At 35.4% G+C, this 25,349-nt stretch overlaps 3 protein-coding genes and 1 long non-coding RNA gene across 5 annotated transcripts; 1 reads left to right on the top strand and 3 right to left on the bottom strand.

The window, feature by feature from the left end:
* Window positions 1–4,310: 4,310 nt before the first annotated feature.
* Window positions 4,311–5,003, bottom strand: LOC105421846 (uncharacterized). Its single transcript, XM_011630810.1, has 3 exons — window positions 4,877–5,003; window positions 4,590–4,759; window positions 4,311–4,538 (listed from the first exon to the last, which is right to left on the bottom strand). The coding sequence occupies exons 1-3, from the start codon at window positions 5,001–5,003 to the stop codon at window positions 4,311–4,313; spliced, it is 525 nt and encodes a 174-aa protein (XP_011629112.1).
* Window positions 5,004–5,033: 30 nt separating this feature from the next.
* On the bottom strand, window positions 5,034–5,491 carry LOC148780425 (uncharacterized). Its single transcript, XM_088845997.1, has 2 exons — window positions 5,192–5,491; window positions 5,034–5,105 (listed from the first exon to the last, which is right to left on the bottom strand). The coding sequence occupies exons 1-2, from the start codon at window positions 5,489–5,491 to the stop codon at window positions 5,034–5,036; spliced, it is 372 nt and encodes a 123-aa protein (XP_088702123.1).
* A 572-nt stretch (window positions 5,492–6,063) lies between these two features.
* LOC148780424 (uncharacterized) lies at window positions 6,064–9,974 on the bottom strand. Its single transcript, XR_016040287.1, has 2 exons — window positions 9,429–9,974; window positions 6,064–6,506 (listed from the first exon to the last, which is right to left on the bottom strand). It is a non-coding gene; the product is annotated as an uncharacterized LOC148780424 (long non-coding RNA).
* Window positions 9,975–21,665: 11,691 nt separating this feature from the next.
* Window positions 21,666–24,652, top strand: LOC18424527 (1-aminocyclopropane-1-carboxylate synthase). 2 transcript variants are annotated; one of them, XM_088848524.1, is made up of 5 exons: window positions 21,666–21,932; window positions 22,054–22,254; window positions 22,887–23,018; window positions 23,129–23,289; window positions 23,425–24,652. In XM_088848524.1, the coding sequence occupies exons 2-5, from the start codon at window positions 22,090–22,092 to the stop codon at window positions 24,416–24,418; spliced, it is 1,452 nt and encodes a 483-aa protein (XP_088704650.1). In that variant the 5' UTR covers window positions 21,666–21,932; window positions 22,054–22,089; the 3' UTR covers window positions 24,419–24,652. The 2 variants fall into 2 exon arrangements, with proteins under 2 accessions (XP_088704650.1, XP_006829176.2); XM_006829113.4 differs by having other exon boundaries at window positions 21,672–21,852.
* The last annotated feature ends 697 nt before the right edge of the window (window positions 24,653–25,349 follow it).

The raw sequence follows: 25,349 nt of genomic DNA, 5'->3' as shown, positions 1-25,349 counted from the left end.
TATATATATATATATATATATATATATATATATATATATATATATATATAAAGTAAAAATATTCTACTTTAAAAAATTGAGTTGGATCCGCATCGTATCCTGATCTGATCCACCTGCACCTGAATTCGATCCGGAATCGGATTTCAGATCCAAATTTGGGGTCCATGCCAGGATCCTAATAGGGTCTGAATTTTGGATTTTGGATTCAGATCGGGTCAATAATCACCTCTACCTGATATTACACTATTTTAATTGAAGATTTTGATTGCCTTTCTTGTGTGAATTTATTGATTTATCCATATATATAAATTGTGATCACATGTATTTCACACACAAAAAGGGAAAGCATAATCACTCTGTTGACTTCGCCAGTAATGCAGTCAAGGTTCCTACCGGCACTCTGCACCACCCTCTCAGTGGCCAGGCTTCTGCCTCATTGGTCTCCTCAAGTTTCACACCTTCAATTCCCTTAGGTCTCTCACCGCTAGTCCTACCATGTCTCACACCATTGTTCCCCTCCGGCCAAGTACTGTGGGTCCTGTTATGACTACCACTGCAAGGGCCCTTAAGGCCTACACCGTTGCCATGCCTGTTGTGCATTTGAGATGCCTCCTTGACCCCATGGCTAGTCCCAAGCAGACCTCATCGTCACTTCTTTGACCCTTTGAAAGCTGATGATGATCATCATTTCCCATCTAACATCTGATCCCCATATCTTTAGATTAAGGGCAATTCTCACCTATCCAGCTCTCATTGTTGGGGACTGATGTCTTGTATTCTGAGGAAATATATCTGCCAAAGGTGAAGTCAAAGAGACGACTCCGGAGGGTCGTTAAAAGCCCAATACCTGGGACTCTATATAATGTAGCGATGGGGTTCTATTTTAGGGTTAAGGAAAAAACATAGATTTCTTATAATCAGAGAGAACAGAGAGACGTGAGGAAGAGAGCTATTGTAACTCTATTCTCTATTGCCAGTAAAGAAGCTTTCTTCTCCCGTGGACGTATGTATGTTGTCGAATCACGTATATCTTTACGTTGTAGTTAATTGTCTCTTTCTTTTGTGTTTGTTTATTCTTTCTTGTTTTCGTGGATTGCTTTTAGGGTTTTCTATACTCATGCATAAGGCCCAATTGATATCAACAAGGGCTTTTCCCTGTAGAACTGAGACAAGCTCAGGAGCAAGGAGAGATTGTTATGACAAACCATTTGGGCTGCTACTCTTTCTCTCGTATCTCTTAGTCCTCACGGGGAAGATGTACTATGATGGGTGCATTTCTTCCTGGTGTTGCACCCGACCCAATGTGCATGCTACCCTAAAGCCAGAGGTCTAAACACCCAAGCTTAAACCAAACCCCCTTCCAAAAGCCAAAAACTCCACACATGTCATCGAAGGGTCCCAAATGTAGGCCATGAGGTCTTAGGCATAATGCCTCTCAAGAGGACATAATCACACTATCACACATTCTCTACCAAAAGAAATTAGTTTGTGGAATTAATAAAATCTGTGAAGAGAACTTAGGTACCTTAGAAGTTGAATGCATAATACACAAGCACTCCACTTTGGATCATCCAGGAATCCCCAAATATATTCTCAAACCAACCTAGCAGACCCATGACTCATAATCGCTAGTAGAAGTTTATGTTTGGCCAATTAAAGTCTATTGATCGATGGCCGAACCCCGAAATTTAAGAGGATTGTTGGTGCATCCCCTATGGACAAAAAAGACATATGCTACTATGCAGGTGTGAGGATTCCTCTCTCAAGAACACGTGCATGGTCCCCTATTTGGTGGATCAATTGGAAAGGCCTCTTCCTTGTTAGAGTATGGCCCCAAAGGCCTCATGACTACTATTTACTTTATGGTTCATCTCTTGTCTTTTATTCTAAATATAATAATATTATATATTTTTTATCCCCATGTCTTTAGATTAGGGGCAATTCTTTAAATACATATTTTTAGTAAATGTTACTCTTTCTTTTTCAAGCCGGGAAAGGTTTCTATACTTTCCCTACATCATAGAAGATCTATGTTTCCCCGATCATCCAGCTGTCCAATTTTGATCAAGAGAGCCACTCACCGTTTGATCTTAGATCTGACGTCTCAAAGTATTTTATTTGTAGTTTTTTTATACAAATTTTTTTAATGTAAAATTTGGTAGGTGCAATATTCTCATTGGGGCACACCTATAAAAAATATTAAAAATAATTTTTCGATAAAATATAATGACTAAACTACCCCTTGAATCTTTTAAGGGCATTTTGATCATTTTATTTTATTGAAAATAATTTTTTTATATTTTTTTCTAGTTACGAGTTTAATGAAAGATTGGACGTCCAAAATTTGGTGTAAAAATAGTTTATAGAAAAAAAAATTAAAAATAAAATAGTGTAGAGACGTGACATTGTGATTGGGGCAATCTTAGCCCTCCATTTAGAATGTACAGTTAGATAAAGGGAAATATATAAGTTTTATGTTGTAAGGGAAGCATAGAAAGATTGCCCTCTTAAGTAAGCTACCCATCAACGTTCATATTGAACTAAAACGTTTTCTTTAGGGTCTGTTTGATAACTGGAAGCAAGTTCAAGAACTGTAAATTGGAACTTCTTAAGTTTTGTGAATTTAAGAAGTTCCTGGTTAATGTGTTTAATAACCTCCCTGGAAAGTTAAGAAGTTCCTGGTTTCTGTATTTGATAATTTGCTGGAAAGTTAAGAAGTTCCTGGTTTCAGTGTTTGATAACCTCCTGGGAAGTTAAAGAAGAACTGGGTGTATTGGACTAGAAAAAAGATTGGCTTTCATCCCATTAGCAAGAGTTACATTTTTCATATGTCCACCACTAACACCACATGAGAAAATTGTATTTTGGTTTCCAAACCGGCCTATAGTCCCTACCAAAAGAAATATCATGGGGCAGATATCATCTTGAAGTTTTCCAAATCAATGGCAGTCATGTAATTTTTATAAAGCGCATATCATTTTGAAGTTTCCTAAATCAGTGGCAGTCATGTAACTTATTTTATGTTTCTTTTTTTTTGTAAAGAATAGGTGCACATAGTTTCTTTTTTTGCAAAGAAGTATGGACATGCATGAAGACAAGAAAAATCCATAGAGAAGTGTAGTCTACCATTGTGAGATTTGTAGTCTCTATCTTATTCTTGTAACAATTTTTTGTTTGCACGATTTTGTGTTTCCACGATTTTGTTTTTGTGCATTCACTTTTTCAAATTTTTTTTTTTGACAACTTTTGTCAAAATATATAGTACTTATAAACAGTGAAAAGAAAAATGCAAAATGTTTCATATCATGGCATTAGACTCAAAAAGATCTTTTCAAAAAAAAAAGAAAATGTAAAATGCATAATAAAATAAATTCACTAATCAATGAACATTTCAAGATTTGCACGCTATGTGGCCCAATAGATAAACTACGAGAGAAGTTTGAGAGTAAGAAGTATACAAAAATATGTAAGACACTTGGGGTCAAAATATTGAAACTCTATGGAGGCATTAGATGTTTTAGAAAAGGGATGTATAATATCCAATGCACTACAAAAAACTATACTCCATCGGGATAATCCACATTTGATGAATTATGAGTAGTGATGAAAAGGTAGGACCCACCATTGTGATCATATCATGTTCCAAGGGGTTCCGGACCCTCTTTATACCATTTATCATTTCATTGGACGAGGACCACCTCTAGAGATGTAATAACAAATCATAACATGTAATAACTTCAGAACTGATGCATCTGTATCAAGCAACATTCACAATTGATGCATCCGTAAAAAAAAAAACTATGTACAAAACCGGCCCATTCAACAATTAACCTGTAATAGTTTAAACATACATAATTCAAAATACAAGTATTAAGAAATCAATCCACTCAAACACACATGCACAATGCAAACAGTATAAAATCAGCCCATTCAACAATAACCTGCAATAACTTGAGTGCTGCATATATTCAGCACTGATGCATCTGTATCAAGCAACATTCACAATTCATGTACCCATAAACAATAATCTGCAAGAAATCAACTCATTCAAATACACATGCACAATGCAATCAGTAAGAAATCAGCTCATTCAACAATATCTTGCAATAACTTGACCACTACTTATATTCAACACTGACGCATCTGTATCAAGCAACACTCACAATTCATGCACCCATAAAGAAAACCACGTACAAAACCCCATTCAACAATAACATGTAATAGTTTAAACATATATAATTCAAAATGCAATAGAATGAACACAACATAAAATTTCATATAAAATGCAGAACACTATTTAATTACAAGTGCTAGCGACTTAGGTAAGCCTCCCACAACTGCGTCGCTATGGCATCTCGCAGATTGACGTCCACATCATGATCAACATGCCCTTGAGTCAATTGCGAAAAACCGTCATCTCCATCAATTAAGAGTTGACTCTCAACCCTCCTTCGAAAACACAGCTCCCTTCTGCTATCGGCTCCTCGAGTCATCATGATGTAGTTGTGCAATATTGCATATGCAATAACTACATCAACCTATGTTCGTAAAGGATACTGCATTTGATTCCTGAGTACAGGAAATCTAACTTTCGAAAGTCCAACTGTCCTCTCCACCACATTTCTAAGCGTGGAATGCCGCTTGTTGAATAACTCCTTGTGATTCTGGGGAGCTCGTGGGCCTAAAGTAAATTCGTTTAGATAGTAACGGCCTCTTCGATATGGTCCTATAAAACCACAAATAGTAGGATACCCACCACCTACAAGGTAATATTTTCTGTACCATGTTTGTGCAATGAGTATATTGTAAGGCCAAATATTACATTAGAAATATTGTACAAACCGAAGCAATGAAATATAGAAAGGAACAAAGTTACCATCAGGCACTGCAAGTCTATTACCTTCATTACTAATTGCGTCATATAGGATTTTAGAATCTGATGCGCATCCTTCCCAACCTGCAAGTACATAATGGAAGCGCATATCGAAACCAACTGCAGCCATATCATTCTGGCTTAAAAAACCTTTTCTGTTTCAGAAACGATTATGCAATCGACTACGAACTCGAGCAGGGACATGAGTCTCATCAATAGCTCCGACACAATCCTATTAAGAGAAAACAATCAACATATTATATATTAATTCTCAATGGATGTGAGAACAACAATGTGAAGTACTTAACACTCGCATACCTTGAAATATGGGTAAAATTGTAGTGTATCACTAGCAATGTGGGCCGGTGTTTCATTGCTTGCTGGTTGCAGGAACAAAGCTTCCCATTGTAAGATGGCTTGTAAAACTCTATGGAAGTAGTAACTTATGGTCTGCCCAGAATGTTGGAACCATTCATGGACCACCCTATTACGTTGATCGTGTGTGACAATACTTAAAAATATGGCTACTTGTTCATCAACTGCCAAATATCTTGTATCTGTACTGTTTGTCCTCTGCTTTAACAAATTACATAGATTGATAAAAGCACAACTTTCCATTCATAATTGGTCGAAGCACTTACGAGAGTGCCCTGATAGCAAGTATTGGACATAATTGGCCCCAGTAAAAATTGAAGTATGAACACGTCTTCTCTTCTTTTACGTAGTGATATACCAATATATAATGCACCACATTATATATGTAAGATATAATATTACCACCAACCGACTTTGTTGGGGATCCATAACTAGAAATAGAAGAAGGCGCCCACATTAAATTAAAGCAATATTTTCAATCAAACCATAATATGAAATAAGCCATTCACATCTATAAAGAAAACTATGAAGCAACCTTTGACATTAAATTGAAAGAAACTATCCACATACAAATGAAAGAATTTATCCAATACATATTTATAAAATGTAAACCATAAAGTTATCTCTATCAAACCATAATAAGAAAGAGGTCATCCACATCCATAAAGAAAACCATGAAGCAACCTTTGTCATTAAATTGAAAGAAACCATCCACATACAAATGAAAAAATTTACCCAATATATATTTATAAAATGCAAACCATAAAGTAATCTCTATCAAACCATAATATAAAAGAAGCCATCCACATCCATAATGAAAACCATGAAACAATCTCGATATTAAAATGAAAGAAACCATTGAATTACAAATGAAAGAAGTCATCCACATGCATATTTATAATATGGAAACCAGAAAGTAAACATAGTCAATAAAGTATTTAGAGGTGTGTCATCTCTTCATCCAAGTAAGTCTTTCGTATCCTTGGATCTAGTATGTTTAATAATATTTCTGCCTTTGTAGAATCTTGGAAGATCCTTGCTGCCATTACAAAGACATCATCACCAACTTCACTTGCTCTCTACATGTCTTCAACAATCTTTAAGGCATCTTTCCTAACCTTGGACGGAGTATCTACCACAGGAGTACTCCTGTTACCTGCGGTTTCACGTGCAAGTTGGGAAAAGGCTCTCACAATGATGTTGAGTACAGTCGCACGAGTAATTCACCAACATCTAGTTTAATCAAGCATCTTTAAATCTGACATAGATTGTAAAGAAGTTAGGTAGGGCATGAAATAATTTCACTTGTGTACACAAAAGATAATGGTAATTAAGGATGAACAAGCCTTTATATAAATAGTTCAAGTAACATAGTTACTTTTTCTCTTACACGAAGGACTATATTAACCTTTGATACTTATTATCTGTTGTGCTTTCAAGATCCAACAAGGGTAATCCATTCATATCAATAAAATGATGCCCCACTAATATTTGATCAGAAATGGAATGTTAGCAAACCAAACCAACTTAATTCCCCAAGCAGCAAGACAAAATTGCAAAGGACTAAGGTGAGAGCATTGATGATCACTGATCTAGATATCTCACATGATGTTCATGCATGATAGGAGGCTTTTTTTCTCCCCAGTTTTGTGATATTGTACATGGTTTGCTTGAATATTAGTTTTCAAATTCTAAGTTACAATATAGTTCGCAGTTAAGAGGATTCCACTGTTCTCTTTTGGAACTAGAAAAGCACAATGTCAAGCTAAAGTGCAAGAGCTAAATATGAATCGCCACCTGTGTGAATTGATTTGGATTCATGCTATTTCGAAAGAGATAGGAATTGTTCAAGAATTACAATAGAAGTGCAGTAGTATCTAGACATAATTAAATTATTAAGGGAGATTACCATCAAATGCTGTGCAGCTCAAAAAGAGGTATATTATGAGAGCACGAGAAGGATTATTTTCATTTTTCAGAGAGCAAGGAAGGGAATGCTCAGTCCAAATGCTTCACAATGCGGTATAGTTCTCGAAAAGCAATTCTCTGAGAGAGTAAAGAATTTGGATCATGATCATCATAATAGGTATAGTTTTCTTCTTTCATTTTTACATTTCTTTACCACTGAGGGGCAGTATTCCTTATATCATCAATACTTTGTGTATATGTACACATTCTCATTCAAGTAAAAGTTGTTCGTTCTCGCTCATTATAATCTATAATTTAGAACATCTCACTAGTTATTCTTGCACCATAGATCTAGTAGAGCAAAAAAAAGAGAAACAAAAAGAAAATAATGGTTTTTACTGCACAAATTTGAGGCCAATCTTGTTTGACTAACATCTATTCATTCTCACCTCACATCACTTCACTAGATCAACTCTACAACTTTATCAAGGCATTGATACACATAATAGCTCCGTATCACTGAATTTCTACCACAAAATATAACAAAGGGTCACTAATTCCTAGAAGTCGAGTTTTTGAAGTTCCAAATAGAACTAGAGAAGCTTGATGAAATTTGTTTGTTTGATGGTGAAGACTCATGAAAATGAAACATTCAAGCAAGTTTCCCCGAATGTTTAACCAAAAGCCAGATAAAATGGATGACTTGAGGTGAGGTGTATTGTTTGCAAAAAAACTTGATAGGCACTAAAAGTTCCACAACAGCATAAGTTCCATGTAGCCTAAAACTGGAAAAAAAATGGACAAAATCGAAATAGAAATAAGTTCCACAAGAAGAACATAAAATTTGTAAAGATAAACTAAAATGTTCCATGGAACCTGCAAGTTCCACATTGATTTGATTCTAAGTAGGGAATAGATAAAATGGGTCTTAGGGGGAAAATGAAAACTTTTAAAGATAATATTTGGAAAGAAGTCTTAAAAACCCTGAAACATTTTTGGAAATAAGCCTTAAAACCCAATAAAATTAATGAAAAAAATTGTTGAAATTACATTTTTTTCTATGTTTCTCATCTGAAATATAAGCGATGGGCACAATCGACCTATAACTCAAGTTCCCTAAGTTTCTAACCTAATCACAGTGAAATAGAAGCAAACAAAAAGCACGTTTCCCTACCAAGATCTTTTACCGCAAAAGGTATGGCTTAGTAGTTGTAGAATCGGAAAATCGTATCTTGGCAAAAAGAGAAACCCCAATCCAACAAAATGGAAGAAATAAAGCCATAAATAGAATTCTTCTTAATCAAGCTCTTTACAAAAACTAAGGTCCCAAGAATTGCAGATGTAGCAGGCATAAGATTATGGAACCAAAAGAAAAAAGAAAGAAAAGAATAACAAGAACCAACTTCAAGAAAAGGCTAACTTTCTCACAAAAAATAACCAAATGCAAGAGAACAAATCCACAAGAAACACTTTTTCATACAAGCTCTGCAACTTAATGCCCCTACACTTGTAGAAATGGAAGTAGAAGCTACATAAAAAAATAGAAAAAACTAAAACCAATAGTGAATTGCAAAATATATGAACCCACAAAAAGCTCGCTTTTTTTTTGTTTTTTTAAATCAAGCTCTGCATTGTCAAAAGTTCCTAGGAGTTGCAAATGAAATTGAGAAGAACCTAGTCTAAATAATAATAACGATAACCCTCAAAATAAAGAACAAGAAAGAAGTAAATGAATCCATGAAAATAATTCTTCTCTCTGTAATTGCAAAAACTAAAGGCCAAGCATATGGAAAATGAGAAACTAGAAGATGCACAGACAAGAAAACCCTAGAACTAAGAAAAGGCGGTACCTACTAAAATTTGGTAGAGAGAAAGATCAGAGATCTGCCATGAAAACATGCACACTCTCTCTCTTTCTCTCTCTAAAGCACTTACTTTCAAACACAAAAGCACTCACTCACTTTCAACAGTGTTTGTATAACGTTAGGCGCACAGAGCATTTCAGAAGCAAGTAACATCCATTGCCCATTTTCAAACAGTGAGAAAGTAACAAAGACAAAGATAGAGAGAAAAACACTAAGAAGACCCAAATTGGGAGTCAACAGAGAGGGAAAAGCCCACAAAAAAACTTGTACCCTAAAATCATGGGGTATAAGAGCTCTAAGCTTCAAGAGCTCAAAAACAAACACAGAGATCAACAATAAGAATCATTTGCTTCAAGAGCTCAAGAACAAACACAAATGATCAATAACAAAGAAAATAAAGTGCATACCTCAAGATCAATGGCAAGAATCATAGGTTTGCCTGAGATAATAGCGTTCTGGGCTGGCTCAACGGCGAGATGGGAAGTTGCGAAAAGATGGGAGCTCAACAGGGTGGGTGGGTGGGTGCTCAGCAGGGGGGTGTGCTCAAAGATTATCGAAGGGGAGGGGTGCTCTAGGTTATCGAATGGGGAGGAAGTTTACAGCTTCCTATTTGAGGTTCTGACCTTTGGGTCGGAACTTTTTTTACACATGGGTGTGGGAAGATGAAAACTTTTAATTTGGGGTTCTCATTTTTATCAAACATGAAAAGTTGAGAAGTTATCAACTTCCAAAAGCCACTTCCTATTAACAAACATGCCCTTAGGGTGAGAGAGAGAATGGAGAATGAAGGCTTTGTTGTTGATATGAGCGGCGAGAGATATTGACTATTGGATGCAAAGCCTATCATACATGGCAAAGGGATAAGCTCTAAAGCATATAAAAAATGGCTCACTGACCAATTAAAAAACACAACAAAATCTAAGAGCCATTTGTTCATCTCTCCAGTTATCCATAAGCTTCATAACAAAATTCCTCTCTCCATATTTATTTTTCTCTCTACCAATTTCAATAAAGTTGCTATGTTTTTTCCTGCACTAGTATCAAAGCTAATTCTTTTCTTGGTGGGTCTCTAATAAACTACCAGGACCACAATCGTTTCTCTCTCTTCTCTGTGCTCATGAGGTCACACTATTGACGCCTGCAACACGTTAATAGACTTACGCAGGCAAGGCAAAGTTGTTTTTTTTTTGTTTTTTTTTTTTTCAGTTCATGGCAGTTCTCTATTAAAGCTCCTAACTGGTTTGACGATGATGCTTCTGTCCTTTATCTCCTTTGTTTGAACTCTTTTTTTTTTCTTTTCTTTTGTTCTTTTGTTTCAAATTTGTTCTTATATGACTTTTCTTTGGTACCTCTCTCACGTAATTCCTATTGGGTGAGTTTTGTGCATTCTCTTTTCTTCACATTTATTTTTATCTTCCTCTTAACGCCTTATTGGGTAGGATATATAAGATCCTACTCTCTCTATACGGGTAAAAGCCCTTCCTAAGATCAAAATGTTATTTTTATGTGTATATTTTTTTAGTGAAGCGATAGTTTGATTACTCTACGCGGCCAGCACCCGCTACTGGGCTTCATTTTTTTTTTTTGCAACGAAAAGTCTTGGACTTGTCGCCCTCAATTAAACTTAGTCCCTCATCTTAGTGATTCGTTGGAGGCGATTACCTGCTACTTGACTTAAGGAGATCTGTGACTCGCCATCAGGGTGTCACCATTATCATCAGAAGAGTTGGTAGATCATCAATTGAGAAAGTGGTTAGTGATCTAAACCTTAAATTTCTTTGATATTGTTAGACTTATTTTGTAACATGGTTGCTAGATTGGTGATGAGTGAACTATCCAAAACATAAAAACTTAATGGGACAAACCTCAATATATGAAAATAAAAATGAACTATATTTTAAGGGAAAAGTTTATATAAAGCCGAGGCTCTAAACAATCAAATTTGAGCCTACCTCACAAATTTCACTAGAAGTAGTTGTTTTCATGCCCAAATATCCTCAAATTGATCATCTCGACATCAAGATGCATGAACATAAGAAAAAAGTGGATTTCATGTTTTGGAAATTGTGTATTTTATAACGCATTTTTGAACCGTCAATTTTCAAGATTTTCAAGTTTTCATAAATCTATTGATCAACACTATTTTTTGAAGCTTTAAACTGTATAAATAAAGATGAAAATATATTTTAAGGCTATTACAAATATTTTCAGTATCGAAACTATATTTCTTGGCACTATTTGAAGGTAGGCTCTAATTTGATTGCTTAGAGCCTTGGCTCTATACAAACCTAACCCATATTTTAATTCAAGTCAAGATTGTTTATTCTATTAAACCTGAATTTGGTTTAAACCGTCTTCCCAAAATAGAAGACAATTGACAAATCAACGAAAAAGATATTACTTACTTTTATGGAAGATGATTTGATAAGGGTTTATGAAGGAAAATAACTATGTGGTAGAGCATGTTAACCAATGAGAGAAAAATTGCCTGTTCTAATCGACAACCGCCCTATTAGATCAGAATTGGCCTGGCGGGTTTCGGTTTTGGCTGATTTTTGTGACTGACCAGGTAATTTAAAACAATTTCAAAAAATTATATAAAATTCCAAAAAAAATTTGTTTCTAATGCATGTTTTTAATGTTTTTCATCATTATGGCAAAAACATGAAATTGTTTTGCCCATTGATACTTATTTTTACATTTTCCCATCTTTTTTAAAAAAATTCAAAAATACCCCTGGGGACTAATCGATTGTTTAAAATCCAATTTTTTCATTATTATCAACTTGATTTAGATGTGCTTCATTTAATCATTATTTAAATATAATTTGCATATTTTATTATATTTTTTTATTGTTTTTACTGCTAGGGACTTGCCCAGTTAAAACGATTGAATCGACTGATTTATCAGTTAGCTAGTTGACCCACTTTCAGACCCATGTCTAGTTAACCATTGTGGTTTGATTTTTTTACACTAATGTTAACAAAATGATTGTTCTTCCTAAAAACCTTGCAGCGACAGGAAACCCATCCCGATCATATGCAAATGGCACCTTTATTGAATAGTCTCCCACCTTCGTGGGAACTTATAGTTATTGCTCTTAATCATTCAACCCAAGAACTACCATATTGAACTTATGAACGTGATTATAGAGGAAGAAAAGATAAATAAAAGGGAAAAGTAGAATTGTACTTTGTCAAAAATTTCTCTAAAAGTGAACACTCTAAACCAGTATTTTAAAAATCGGCGACGGGCAGTGGACTTGCCCCATTCGACATGGAAATCGGTCACCCCTTGTCGATTCTTGTGTATTACCGGGAATTGCCCGGTTCTAGAGGAGAATCGCCGATTTTGAACTGTAAATCGTCCATATGATGTCATAAATCGCGATTCTAAGCAGACTATGACATCACGGCAAGTCACTGCATGAGGATATTTTGGTAATTTAGTTTAAAAATATGGAATGCAGGTGTACTTCGGCCCCTTTTCTTGATCACGTTGACGGTAGGGTATTGAAGAGGTATTTATAGCCTTCAAAGTTTGTCTAATTCTTCAATATGGGAATTGAGCCAAGTGATATAATGTTGAAACGTTATTCAATATAAATATTATTATACAAAGTTATTCAACAACTTGCAATGGGGTGCCATGGTTATCATTTACGTTTCTTCCTAGGATGTCCCAAGGTTGAACCTTGGGGGCTATCTTGCATTTTTTATTTTTTGTCTTAAAAAAAAATTAGTCTTCAAAAAAAATTTAAAAAAGAAAATAATATCACCAAAAAATCAAACGAAAAAATACGTTTTACTTAAAAAATGTAATACAACATCTTCTTTTTTTTCTTGTAAAAAAAAAGTAATAATACAAGTATTTCTTGACAAAAAAATAAAATAAAAGGTATAAAAAATAAACGGTACTTTGGCAGCACCATTTTCTTACTTTTTTGCAAAAAACTAACAAGTAATACAACAAGCACAAAAAAAGGAAATACAACATCTTCTTTTTTTTTCTTGTCAAAAAAAAAAAAAAAGGTAGTACAACAAGTATTTCTTGTCAAAAAATAAAAGGTATTTCTTAATACAACAAGTATTTTTTAAAACAACCTAGGAATAACTGATCTAATTATAATTTTTATTTTTATAACGTGGTAATCTTTAACATAAATTTAGGAATCTTAATTTTAAGATAGGGTTCATACAATTAGATCATTTGAAGTCTCTCTGTGTCTCTACAAACAATCTCTTCTACTAAATTTATTTTAGAAATCTAAAAAATTAAATTCTTAAAAAATTAAAGTGTCATCTCGAAAATTGATGTGCATTCTAAAAATTTCTACATTGATAACCAAATTTTTTTTTTAATTGATTTATTTACATTATAAATCATGTTATGTACTATTTTTCTTACAGTTGTCAATAATACATTTTAAATTAGATGATATTATAAGATATTTTGAATTTGTTATTATTTATATAATAAAATGATTATAAAATGTGAACCAATAATTTGAATTTCAGTACATAATATTGTAGTTAGTTAGGTTGTAATAATTTTATATTAGAGTTAGTTAGATTGTAATAATTTGGGCTTTTTTTTTAGCGGATTTGGGTTTTCCGCCAATTCAAGATTTTAGTGGCCATTTTTTTATCAATTTAATCCATTCTTTATTGTAGTCTATGTATGATTATATACTTCATCCATGATAATTCTATGTATTTTTTTTATGTGATGCAAATTTAATGGCTAACATAAGTTCATATAGGGAAAGAACATCACAATATTCGTAAATTGATAAAACAATAAAAGTTAATAATGTAATCCTATATTTCTTATTGGATTCCAAAAAAACAACATTTATAATGAATTTCAATAATTCTTTTGGATTTTTTTTAAGGTTTAATCGGATCGATTCGGTTGATTCCCGATCCTGATCACCAATGCACCGATTCGGATGGGTTTTTGGGGTGCTCGATCCAGGGCACCGATCCGTTTTCTAAACTACTGCCCTAAACTATACAATGATCAAAATAAAAATTAGAGATTTAAGGGAAGGATAAAGTTTTCAGACCACAACGGGGAAAGGCTTACAACAACCTGCCAAAATGTTTCAATTGAGGAGTAATACGGCATATTAAACCTAAATGTCCTAATAAAAAATGTTTCATATAATGGCCACACAAGAGCAATGAACAAAGAAGCTTGACCTAGTTTGTGTGATCTATGAATCTATGGTGGTTGGTCATTATTTGAGATGATAGTGGGTTCACTTTGCATCGACTAGACATGTTTCAAATACTAAGAATAGTTTTGTCGATGTGAAGAAAGTCAAAACCAACGACAACGGATATACATGAAGAATGACACATTCCATGATGTGCTAGGTGTTGGCACATACAAGCTGGAGTTGCATGGGAATATAAATTTCTTCATCACTAATACTTCGTATGCATTTAATGTGAAGCACAACTTTATTTTTATCCCTAGGTTAGATGAAGAAGGCTATGAGGTTCGTTTTAGGTCTAGAAAGGTAGCTATTGAGAAACATGGACGAGTTTATGTTTGGGAGGAGAAAGTGGAAATTTGTATCGTCTAAATGTTGTCAATGGAATGAATAATGGTACTTCTTTTTATATAGATATGCCAATAAATGTGGGTTAAAATGATGCATACATATGGCACTTGAGATTAGGACATATTAATAAGGATAAAATGCAAAAATTAGTATATGACACATGAGAGTAGGACATGTTAATAAAGATAAAATGCAAAAATTAGTAAAAATATTATCAATACCTAATCTTAAAGAAATTGAGTACCAAACTTGTGAACCACGCCTATCAGGAAAATTATCTAGGAAGTCATTCCTTAAAGGACAAAAAACAGAAGAAACGCTTAATATAATCCACTTAAATATATGTACCATTGAATGTTAAGCCACATAGAGGTATGAAGTGTTTTATAACATTCAAAGATGATTACTCTAGGTACGGATATGTATACTCTAGAGCTTTCACTTTCCATTTAGATGAATAGTATGTATTCTTAAATAAGGATGAAATAGATGAACCATGTATTTATAATGAAGCCATCAACTTACCTGAATCATCTGAATGGATGATGAAATTAGTTCTATTGAAATAAACCAAGTATGGGAACTTACAAAGTTACCTAAAGATAGGAAGGCGATAGGATGTTAAGACAGCTTGCATATATAAGGATAATATTAGCCCTGGTAGCATATTTTGATATAGAATTATTTCAGTTAGATGTTAAGATAGCTTTCTTAAATGGAGAGTTAAAGAAGATATTTATATAAAAAAAACAAAGGGATATATAGTTACAGATAGAGAAGAAAAGGTATATAAGTTGAAGAAATCATTATATGGTCTAAAACAATCATCAAGGTAATGGTACTTAATCTTTCACAAGATAATTGCTTGAATTGGCCATATAGCTAATAGATTGCATCACTGTGTATATGTTTGGAATAAGGGGAGTAAATTTGTGATTTTATCTCCTATTAGCAAAATTTGCATATATAAGGATAATATTAGCATTGGTAGCATATTATGACATAGAATTATTTCAATTAGATGTTAAGACAACTTTCTTAAATGGGGAATTAAAAGAAGATATTTATATGAGAAAACCAGAGGAATATGTAGTTACAGATCAAAAAGAATATATATATATATAAGTTGAAGAAATCATTATATGGTCTAAAACAATCATCTAAGCAATGGTACTTAAACCTTTCACAAGACAATTGCCTGAATTGGCTATATAATAATAGATTGTATCACTGTGTATATGTTAGGAATAGGGAGAGTAAATTTGTGATTTTATCTCTATATGTAGATGAAATTCAATTATATGGAAATGATAAATAAAACAAAATATTGGTTTAATTCACATTTTGAAAAGGATTTGAGATAAGTGTCATATGCTTTGGGAATAAAAATTACAAAGGATAGAAATTCTAGAATTCTCTAATTATCTCAAGAAAAATATCTAGAGAATGTTCTTAAGATATTTAATATGGAAAACTGCAAACCAATGAAAACTCCTATTTGTAAGGTGGAAACTCCGAAAAGTGCATTGCCAGATTTAAGAAAACCCACCTGAGAATCCAAGTAAACAACCAAAGGACAACACATTCGAGCCAAATTCGCACATGCATTCCATATCATAGAAACACAGGTTTTTTATATCATATACTGAGAACAGACAAGTTCTAGAGGTTTAATCATATGTTACAATTTATATCACCCTGACTTAAGTTGCATACCCTTGATTCAGGCCTTGAAACCTATACATTCAATTCTAGGAAAGAAACTATATAGTCATACATAAATATAAACAGTACCATAGGCATATGGGTCTATATACTTGAGCTTAAAGCAGGGGTATTGTGGTATGACTTATTCTTCTTTGAGATCAGGCTTTAAGTGGGCTTGATAAACTATAATATTTCTCTCTATATCAAATATGGCTCAGAAAACATTCATAGAACGGACTGGTTCTTATGATATAGTCACTTTATATCTCTTTCTCACACTAACACGTTGATTCAATCCTCTTAATCAAAAGGAATTGAACCCCTTTCCTCGTTAAAGAATGGGGTTTACATAGATTTATCAACTCTAAACCAAGAAATCTTCAGCCATTACCCATCTACTGGTTTGTATCCTCAAAATTATGGACTGATAAATATGAAAAGTGCGATCCCCGCAGATGCTTTGATCTTACGTCTTCAACTTCTTAATCCAGTCTTCAAAGTGATAACTATGTATTTCAAATATTCGTACAGGTATCTACTAATGGGAATCACACGTCTCAGTCAATACTCATTCTTAATTTGAATTCATGGATCTCAGATATAGCAAAGACACCACTTGAGAAAACTCAAGGACTCCATTATCCTAGTAAGTTAAGCTTTTGCACCACAGTTCCGACATATCTTTGTATTTCTTCAATTTCTTTCATATGGTAGATCCATTGATCATGAAATTTGTAGGGATGAAAGAAGATTCAAATATGAACATAATAGTCTAAGTTCACTTTAAATGGATCATGGATGTGAGAGCTCTCAATCGTCGAAGTTACCCTATTTCTGATGGAAATTGCTTCAGCATAACCAATATGATACCAGTCGATTGTGAGTGAAACCGATTCTTAATTACAAATCCTTTGAATTTGAAATTTGGTGAGTTTCAAATGGATCACAGATAAGAGAGATCTTGTCCTTTCAAATTAATATATTTATGTTGGAAATTATGTCAGCAAGACGAATGGATTACGTGTGCAAGCGCTTTCAAATGAAAAATCATTTTAATATAAAATTTTTAGAGGTGATAGAGTACTTAGACACGAACACAATGGTCCAAGTCTCACCTCAAATAGATCTCAGATGATAGAGATATGGCATGTCCAAGTTACTGTGTTTCTACTAGAAATTGCTTCAATATAACTAGTGGATTGCGAATGCAACCACTTCAAATATACAAGACAATATATTTGAAGTATTAAGGATGATAAAGCATCGAATCATGAATCCAACAGTCCTAGTCCCATGAGAAAATTTCTCATATCGAGGGAGAAATCCCAATTTTGGTGACTAGGTGTCATCTTAGCTGTAACGTACAGGGGATAGAGCTTTTAAGGCTCCAACTGTCGAATGATGTGGATGCTGAGTTAAGCCACCTCCAAATGATTTGAAACTTCAGGGAGAGGGTTATAATGCCTCAAAAATAGGTCCCTGAGAGTCTCAGCTTAATTCCAAAATAGGAAGTTCTAGGGGTATCAGTCAAGGCATATCTTAACTAACGGTGAATATGGACATCGGTTAAGCCAAGTCCAAATATTGTCCAAGTTATATCACTCCTGGACTTAAAGCATATGAAGCATTAACATGTATATATTTATGTATTTACCTCATTATATCAACATATGACGAGGTTTCCCTATACTCCGTCTATTAAAACCCCATATTCTTAACTGACGGGTTAAAAGAGTCATATCACATCTCACCCAAAACTCCTCCAATATCTAGTGAAGAGGCATTTATGTGCCATGGAACATATGCATTCTAGAGTTCTTTATCAAATAGAAACGTCTTCATGATCTTTTATCATAGACCGTAAATTACGTTGTACATGCATAACTAACGATGGATTTAAGAAAATATGTGTATCAAACTGCATCATGTTCCTCCATATATCACATGGATAGGCATATCGAGCCTTAGGAGTATATGTACCCTAGAACTTGTCTCACAATGAGATGGCTTTCATATCTTCTATCATCAATCGTAAGTTAAACTTGAACAGGCTTAATTGACGAGCTATTGGTATCACATCTTTCATTGATCGTAAGTCAGAACATATAGGGGCTGACTGACGAGTCAGGGTTCTGAAGGAATATTGGGGCCATCATATCACGAATCGTGAGATATCATATCTTTCATATCATGGGGCATATCTGAGCAAGCGTTATCAAGAACCGTACTTGTATCTTATCGATCGTCTGTTAAGACAGTTATCAAATGTGTGTTAGAAACTCTTCTTTATATTGGCATCTTCAATCTATCAGGCGTTTGTTAGAGCACACTTAGCCTCATATGTGACTAAAAACACACCCAACATAAGGGCATGAAGTTATCAAAGAAAAAATGTCGAATTAATGATACAGATAAGGCTAAAATGGAACCTATATCATATAAACAAGTCACTTAATCTATTATGCATGATATGCTTTGTACAAGACCGAACCTTAGTTTTACAATAGGATATATCAGTAGATTCCAAAGTAACCCCGGTATAACTCATCGGTAAGCAATTAAAATGATGCTCAGATATATCCAAGGAACCAAACATTATAAACTATACTATCAGGCTCATAGCTTGAAAATTCAAGAATTCTCTTATGCAAATTTCGCAAAAGATCCTGATGATAGAAAATCTACTTATGGAAATATTTTCTTCTTTGGAGGAGGTTATAATTCTTGATTTAGTAAGATACAAGAATGTGTCACTCATTGCAAAATGGAAGCAGAATACATCACTTATAATATAACTTCTACTTTTGTCATCTGGACAAGCTGCTTCATTAGGGATTTAAAGCTTGAAATAATAGACAAGCTACTTCCGATATTTTGTGATAACCAACTGCAATTTTGCTAAAAGGGAAATTTCCTTTTTTAAGCCACTCATCAATAATGCTCTGACGATTATGTTGAATCAAAATATTTTCTTTCAAGTAAAAGAGAGAGAGAAAGAATGGAGAATGAAGGCTTAATTGTTGATATCGGCAAAGAGATATTGTGGATGCAAAACCTATCATATGTGGCAAGGGGATAAGCTCCAAATCTTATAAAAAAAAGTTCACTTATTTGAACCATACATGATCAATTTGACAAATTTTAATTTGGAGTGGTTCAATGGCATTTTGTATGTTAAATGCAATCAGATCTTTCAGATCTGTTTTAGGTCATTTGACCTTAATGGTGTTTCCAAAACCACCCAAACAAGGAATGATACACCTAACATGAAATAGTTCCATAGAAGAACTAAAATATTTATTAGATAGATTCTCCTTTAGCCTTGCTTGTGATGCTGTTTATTGTATCTCTGCAACATCTAGTCCTTTAAAAATTGATGTCATCGAACCAAGTCGATTATGTGAAACATAAAGTCTATCCAGAAGAGTTTCATGAAAGTTTTGATACTTGATTTTATTTTATGAAAAAATGACAAAATGCCTTTAGTTCACCCAAAATCTTCTTGAAATAGCTTAATTTAAGCTTGCAGAATATCATTCATCCTCTTACTATACTGGTTATTCAACATATTTTACCCATCTCCAAATCCAGCAACACATTTTTATTAAGTGTCATTTCATGAACTTGGGTTGTCCCACAGAGAAATTTTGGTGGCTGTCGATTTGCCGGGCTAAAAATATGAAAAGCCATGAGGGCACCGACCAAAAATCGCATGTAACACTCACAGACATGAGAGAAACACACCTGTAACTGGGCCAATCCATAGCCGAGGTCAAAATCATGGGATCACACCCATAACCATGAAAAAAAAAACAGGAAGCCCTAATCTTTGTCGCCCTATTTGAGTTAAAAGTCGTGTTTGCCATGACCTTTCCTGTATAAGAATGGGAACACGTCCATAATTTCTCTTTTGGCCAAAGTTCCAAGATTTTGCCATTCCAGACTTCTTCTTTTTTTTTTTTTTTTGACAAGAACAAATTCATGGACTCTTTTTCTCATATAACGCCACCATCTAGTTCTTCATTGCATTTTCTTTATTGAAAATCAATCTTTCACATACACTCTGCACTTTCTGGTTATTTGCATTCGGGAACAGAGGTGACCCACTCAAGATTTTGCCATTCGAAATCTTTTGTCTCTTTTGGAACAAAAAAAAATTAAGGAAAAAGTTTATATAAGGTTGCAACCTTAAAATGTAGAATTACAATTGCACCTAAAAAATCCATTGGAAAAGGTTGTTTTAATGTTGAAAAACCTTCAAATTGATCATCTCGACATCGAGATGTAGAAATATGAAAAAAAAAAAATAGATTTTGAGTCCCAGAAATAATGCATCTTGCAACACATTATCTAGACCGTTCATTTTTCAAGATTTTCACATGTTTATAGATCTACTTGATTTTATCCATTTTTGAAGTTTCAAATTTTATAATTAGATATGAAAAGGGATTTTAAGATAATCTTAAAAAAAATTTACACCTTATATATGATGATCAAATTTGGAGGTGCACCTTAAATGGATTGTTTACGGTTGCAACCTCATAAAAGCCATACCCAAAAATTAATGGACACTTTTTCTGAAATAACCCGACATTCTAATCCCACGATGCATTTTCTTCATTGAAAATCTATCTGTGTACAGAAATACGTACACTTGGGACTGTCTTGTTTTTTCCATGGGGAAACACATATGGTTCGCACTGTCTGGTCATTTGGATCGGGAACACATGGTGGGCCACTCTTCATTTCATAAAAAAAAAATGATTTAAAAAGGCGAGTAGTGCGTTGTGCGCTCAGCTCTTTGCAAAAACTGCTGAAAAAAATGGAGTCTATGTTTTTCCAAGCACTTACCAAATACCATGCAAAAACTGCTGAAAAAAATGGAGTCTATGTTTTTACCAAGCACTTACCAAATACTATAATCCAACCATGCACATACCCTATTGACCAAGCGACTGCACTTACCAAATACCATAATCCAACCATGCACATACCCTATTGACCAAGCGACTGCGATGGCTTAAGGCCTGGGGCAGGTGCTTTACCCAACTAGGAAAGAGTAATGCTTTGACTCTCTCTCTCTCTATACCTGTCGCACAATGCAATACTCTCTCTCTAAAACACGACTCGAGCAAAAGTTGAGTATAGCTGGCACGCCTCTCTCTCTCTCTCTCTCTAGAACTACAACTACGACTGACTTTTTGTGCCCAGTCGTCAGCGCCAACGCCCACGATAAAAACATCGTTCAAACCGTTGGACCAGCCGGTAAATGTCCCCCACTTCGAAACTTCCCTGTATAATCGCCACCTCAACACCTAGAGAGAGAAAGGGCCCCAAGATATAGATAAAAAGGTGTAGAGAGAGAGGAGTTTACATCCAATAAAAAGGACAGAAATTTAAGGTTCAGAGACAGAAAGAAAGGCGTTTAACATTCAATAAAGCGAGGAGAGAGAGAATTTAACATTCAAAGAGAAATGGATCATGAAGAGCCGTCGGGATGCGCAATTGAGAGATGAACGGATGCTTAGAATTCAAAATTCAAAAACATGGTGGTAAACGGTCTTACTCATTTATTTCCCGCGCCCCCTATAAATATAATTCCATTCATGCCTCGATTCCATACAAAACGAAGGTGGCTTTCAATTAACGCTATCTATCAATTTGAATCCAGCTTAGGTTTTTTTTGCGTGGGCTAGCTGTTGATAATTTTGATCATTAGTGGGCTAACGGTTGATAATTTTGATCATTAGCAGTACTACATATCAAGATTCGATTCATAATAACAGAGAATGATGAACATGTGTAATCCCCATTTGCTTTCAAATGTGGCAACGAATGATGCCCATGGTGAGAACTCTCCTTATTTCGATGGTTGGAAGGCGTATGATGATAATCCTTACCATCCCATCAACAAACCTCACGGTGTCATCCAAATGGGCTTAGCAGAAAATCAGGTAACTATTTTTTGCCGACAAAAAATTTGGGTTAGCATATGGAAAAATATGTTTATAAAATAGAATTAGTACTTGAGGCTTCGAAAACCTGTCTAGCTCGATTGCCTCTCTATATCCAAAGCTAGAATCCAATAAATCACTTTGCTCAATTAGAGCCTAGCAAGCGTAGGCTCGAAAGCCAACAAGTAATGGTTGGCATGAAAGATGTTGCGTGTTAGCGCATCTGTCTTCTTACTTTTCTTCGCTGGTTCGAAAGCAAGAAGCAATTGCTAGCGTGAATGCCTACATGCACTGACACGCACGTAGTTTTCTTCACAGTTAGTGAGCCGAACAAACTACAGCTCGAAAGTAGAAGCAATAACAAGTGCAAAAGCCGTTGTGCTAACATGCACCTGTTTTCTTGCTTGTCTTCGTTGGCTCAAAAGCTAACAAGCATGGTTAGCGCAAAAGCTGTTGTACTAATGCTCTTGCTTGTCGTAGATGGCTCAAAAGCCTACTAAATGCTAGTGCACATAGCTTTCTTTACCGCACTAGCGCACTGCAGTTTTCTTTGTAGCTAGATGTTTTTTATATTTACACTATTAATGTCATTGTTAATATATATATTGACACTGCTGAATGCTTTTCTTCAGCTATGCTTTGATTTGATAGAGGATTGGATGAGGAGGAACCCTCAAGCATCAATATGCACTTCTCAAGGGCTGTCCAACTTCAAAGAGATCGCTCTCTACCAAGATTACCACGGATTGCCATCTTTCACAAAGGTGATGAAGAGTTCATGATCCCTGTAATTCATCAGAAACAACATAAATAAAATGCTGGGGAAAGAATAGAAAGATGTGGAATGGGATTCTAAGTTGTATGGTTAATGCAGGCGGTGGCGGAGTTCATGGAGCAAATAAGAGGGGGGCGAGCCAAGTTCGACCCCAATCGCATCGTGATGAGCGGAGGAGCCACTGGTGCTAATGAACTGATCGCCTTCTGCTTGGCCGACCCCGGTGAAGCCTTCCTCCTGCCTACTCCTTACTATCCAGGGTGGGTAAATAAACTCTCAACAGTAGCCTCCTCCATCTGTACTCTGAGATTAACACATATCTAAGCTTCTTGAACACTGCAAGTTTCAGTGATTCGTGTTCATGCTAAATGCTCAAAGTTTTGCTTTTGTATCAGGTTCGACCGCGATGTTAAGTGGCGCACTGGGGTGGAACTGATACCTGTGCACTGCAAGTACTCCAACGACTTCCGCCTCTCTATCGGGGACCTTGAAGCTGCTTATAATGGAGCCCAAGAGAGGAACATCAAGGTTAAGGGAGTCTTAGTAGCCAGTCCCTCGAACCCACTCGGCACTGTTCTAGACGAGGCCACCCTCATTGAGCTCCTAGAATTCTCAACCCAAAAGCAGGTGCACCTAGTTTGTGATGAGATCTACTCCGCCACCGTCTTCTTCAGTGACAAGCGCTTCATCAGTGTAGCAGAGATCCTGCAGAAGTACCCTGGCCGGTTCGACCAAACCCTCGTCCACATCGTTTACAGCCTCTCCAAGGACCTCGGCCTTCCTGGCTTCAGGGTTGGGATCATTTACTCCTACAATGACATTGTGGTGAAGAGCGGGCGAAGGATGTCGAGCTTCGGGCTCGTATCCACTCAGACTCAGCACCTCCTTGCATGCCTCCTTGCTGATAAGGTCTTTGTGGCTAAGTTCCTCGAAGAGAGCCGAGCACGGCTAAAGGCACGGTTCACTACGTTGACTAAAGGTCTGGAGAGAGTGGGGATCCACTGCCTTAAGGGAGGCGGTGGGCTCTTTTGCTGGATGAACCTGAGGCCACTGCTCCAAGAGGCCACTGTGGAGGAGGAGCTGCGCATATGGAGGCGCATTGTCCATGAGGTCAGGCTCAATGTGTCCCCAGGATCCTCCTTTCACTGTACAGAGCCCGGGTGGTTCCGAGTCTGCTTCGCTAACATGGATGAGGCGACAATGGCTACCGCCCTTCATCGGATTAAAAGTTTCCTGCCAACAATGGCCCCAAGGCGACGCCGACCCGAAATAGGCCTGGTTCTCTCTGCTTCTCGGACCATGGAGGAGATGAAGGACCAAGGGAAGCACATGCTTGACTTCCATCCTCTCTCATCTCCTCATTCTCCTCTCCTCAAGGCCACCTCCTGACCAACCCACCTTTTTATTTTCAGCCTTTCTTAACTACTCAACTTCTAGTTCTTTGATACTCACATTGCCTGTGAGCATTCCATTAGGTTTTATGGGGCACCTTCCCCCATTATATTTTTTTTTCCAATTCTTTGAATTGGATAAACATTTGCTAGGATCACTTGAATCCTCAAGTAAATAATAGAGCAAATGTAAAATACATATTTTTCTGTAATTGCACAGATCACTTGAATATTCCTGCTTTCTTTTCCTTTATTTCTTGGTAAGTTTTGTTTTTTTCCATCTGTATTAAATGATTTCACACCCTCAAAGTCCTTGAAAAGAAGAAATATGAGTCTGATTTTGAGAATTCAGTGGTTGGTAAGATTCTCAAAGATGATGTTGAAATAAAAGTCAATAAATGTCTAATCCTAATTACTTGTCATAAATCAGATCGTCAATTACAAAGCCATATTCATTTCATATGTAAACGTAACTAGTGTGTTTCTTTATCAATAATAAAATGAAACACGTAACTAATCTGTTTTGGATTGTTGATAACCCCTATGGAACCAATTGGCGTGTTACGTGTAACCACTTCATTAGTGGGTGGTGAAAATTGCCTGTTTGATAAGAATTTGTATCCACGATTTCAACTTTGGAATGAGTCTTTAGTACTACTCGTCTTCTGGTATGCCGTCTCCATTCTAAAGTTGTAGTGCTGTCACCATCAAACCAAGTTTTCATCCAACTGATATAGTTGAAACCAAGTTTTCATCCAACTGGCATAGTTGAAGATTGATATTAGTAGGATTTAAAACAAACCAAGTTTCCATCCTACTGGCATTAGTTGAAGATTGATAGTAACAGGATTTAAAATAAACCAAGTTTCCATCCTATTGGCATAGTTGAAGATTGATGTAATAGGACTTAAAATAAACCAAGTTTCCAT

The sequence above is a fragment of the Amborella trichopoda genome, chromosome 9 (assembly GCF_054954075.1).
Source record: "Amborella trichopoda isolate Santa Cruz 75 chromosome 9, AtrichopodaSantaCruz75HAP2 v2.0, whole genome shotgun sequence".
Lineage (NCBI taxonomy): Eukaryota > Viridiplantae > Streptophyta > Magnoliopsida > Amborellales > Amborellaceae > Amborella > Amborella trichopoda.
The sequence above is the reverse complement of the archived record's forward strand: the minus strand, read 5'-3'. Positions and strand labels throughout refer to the sequence as shown.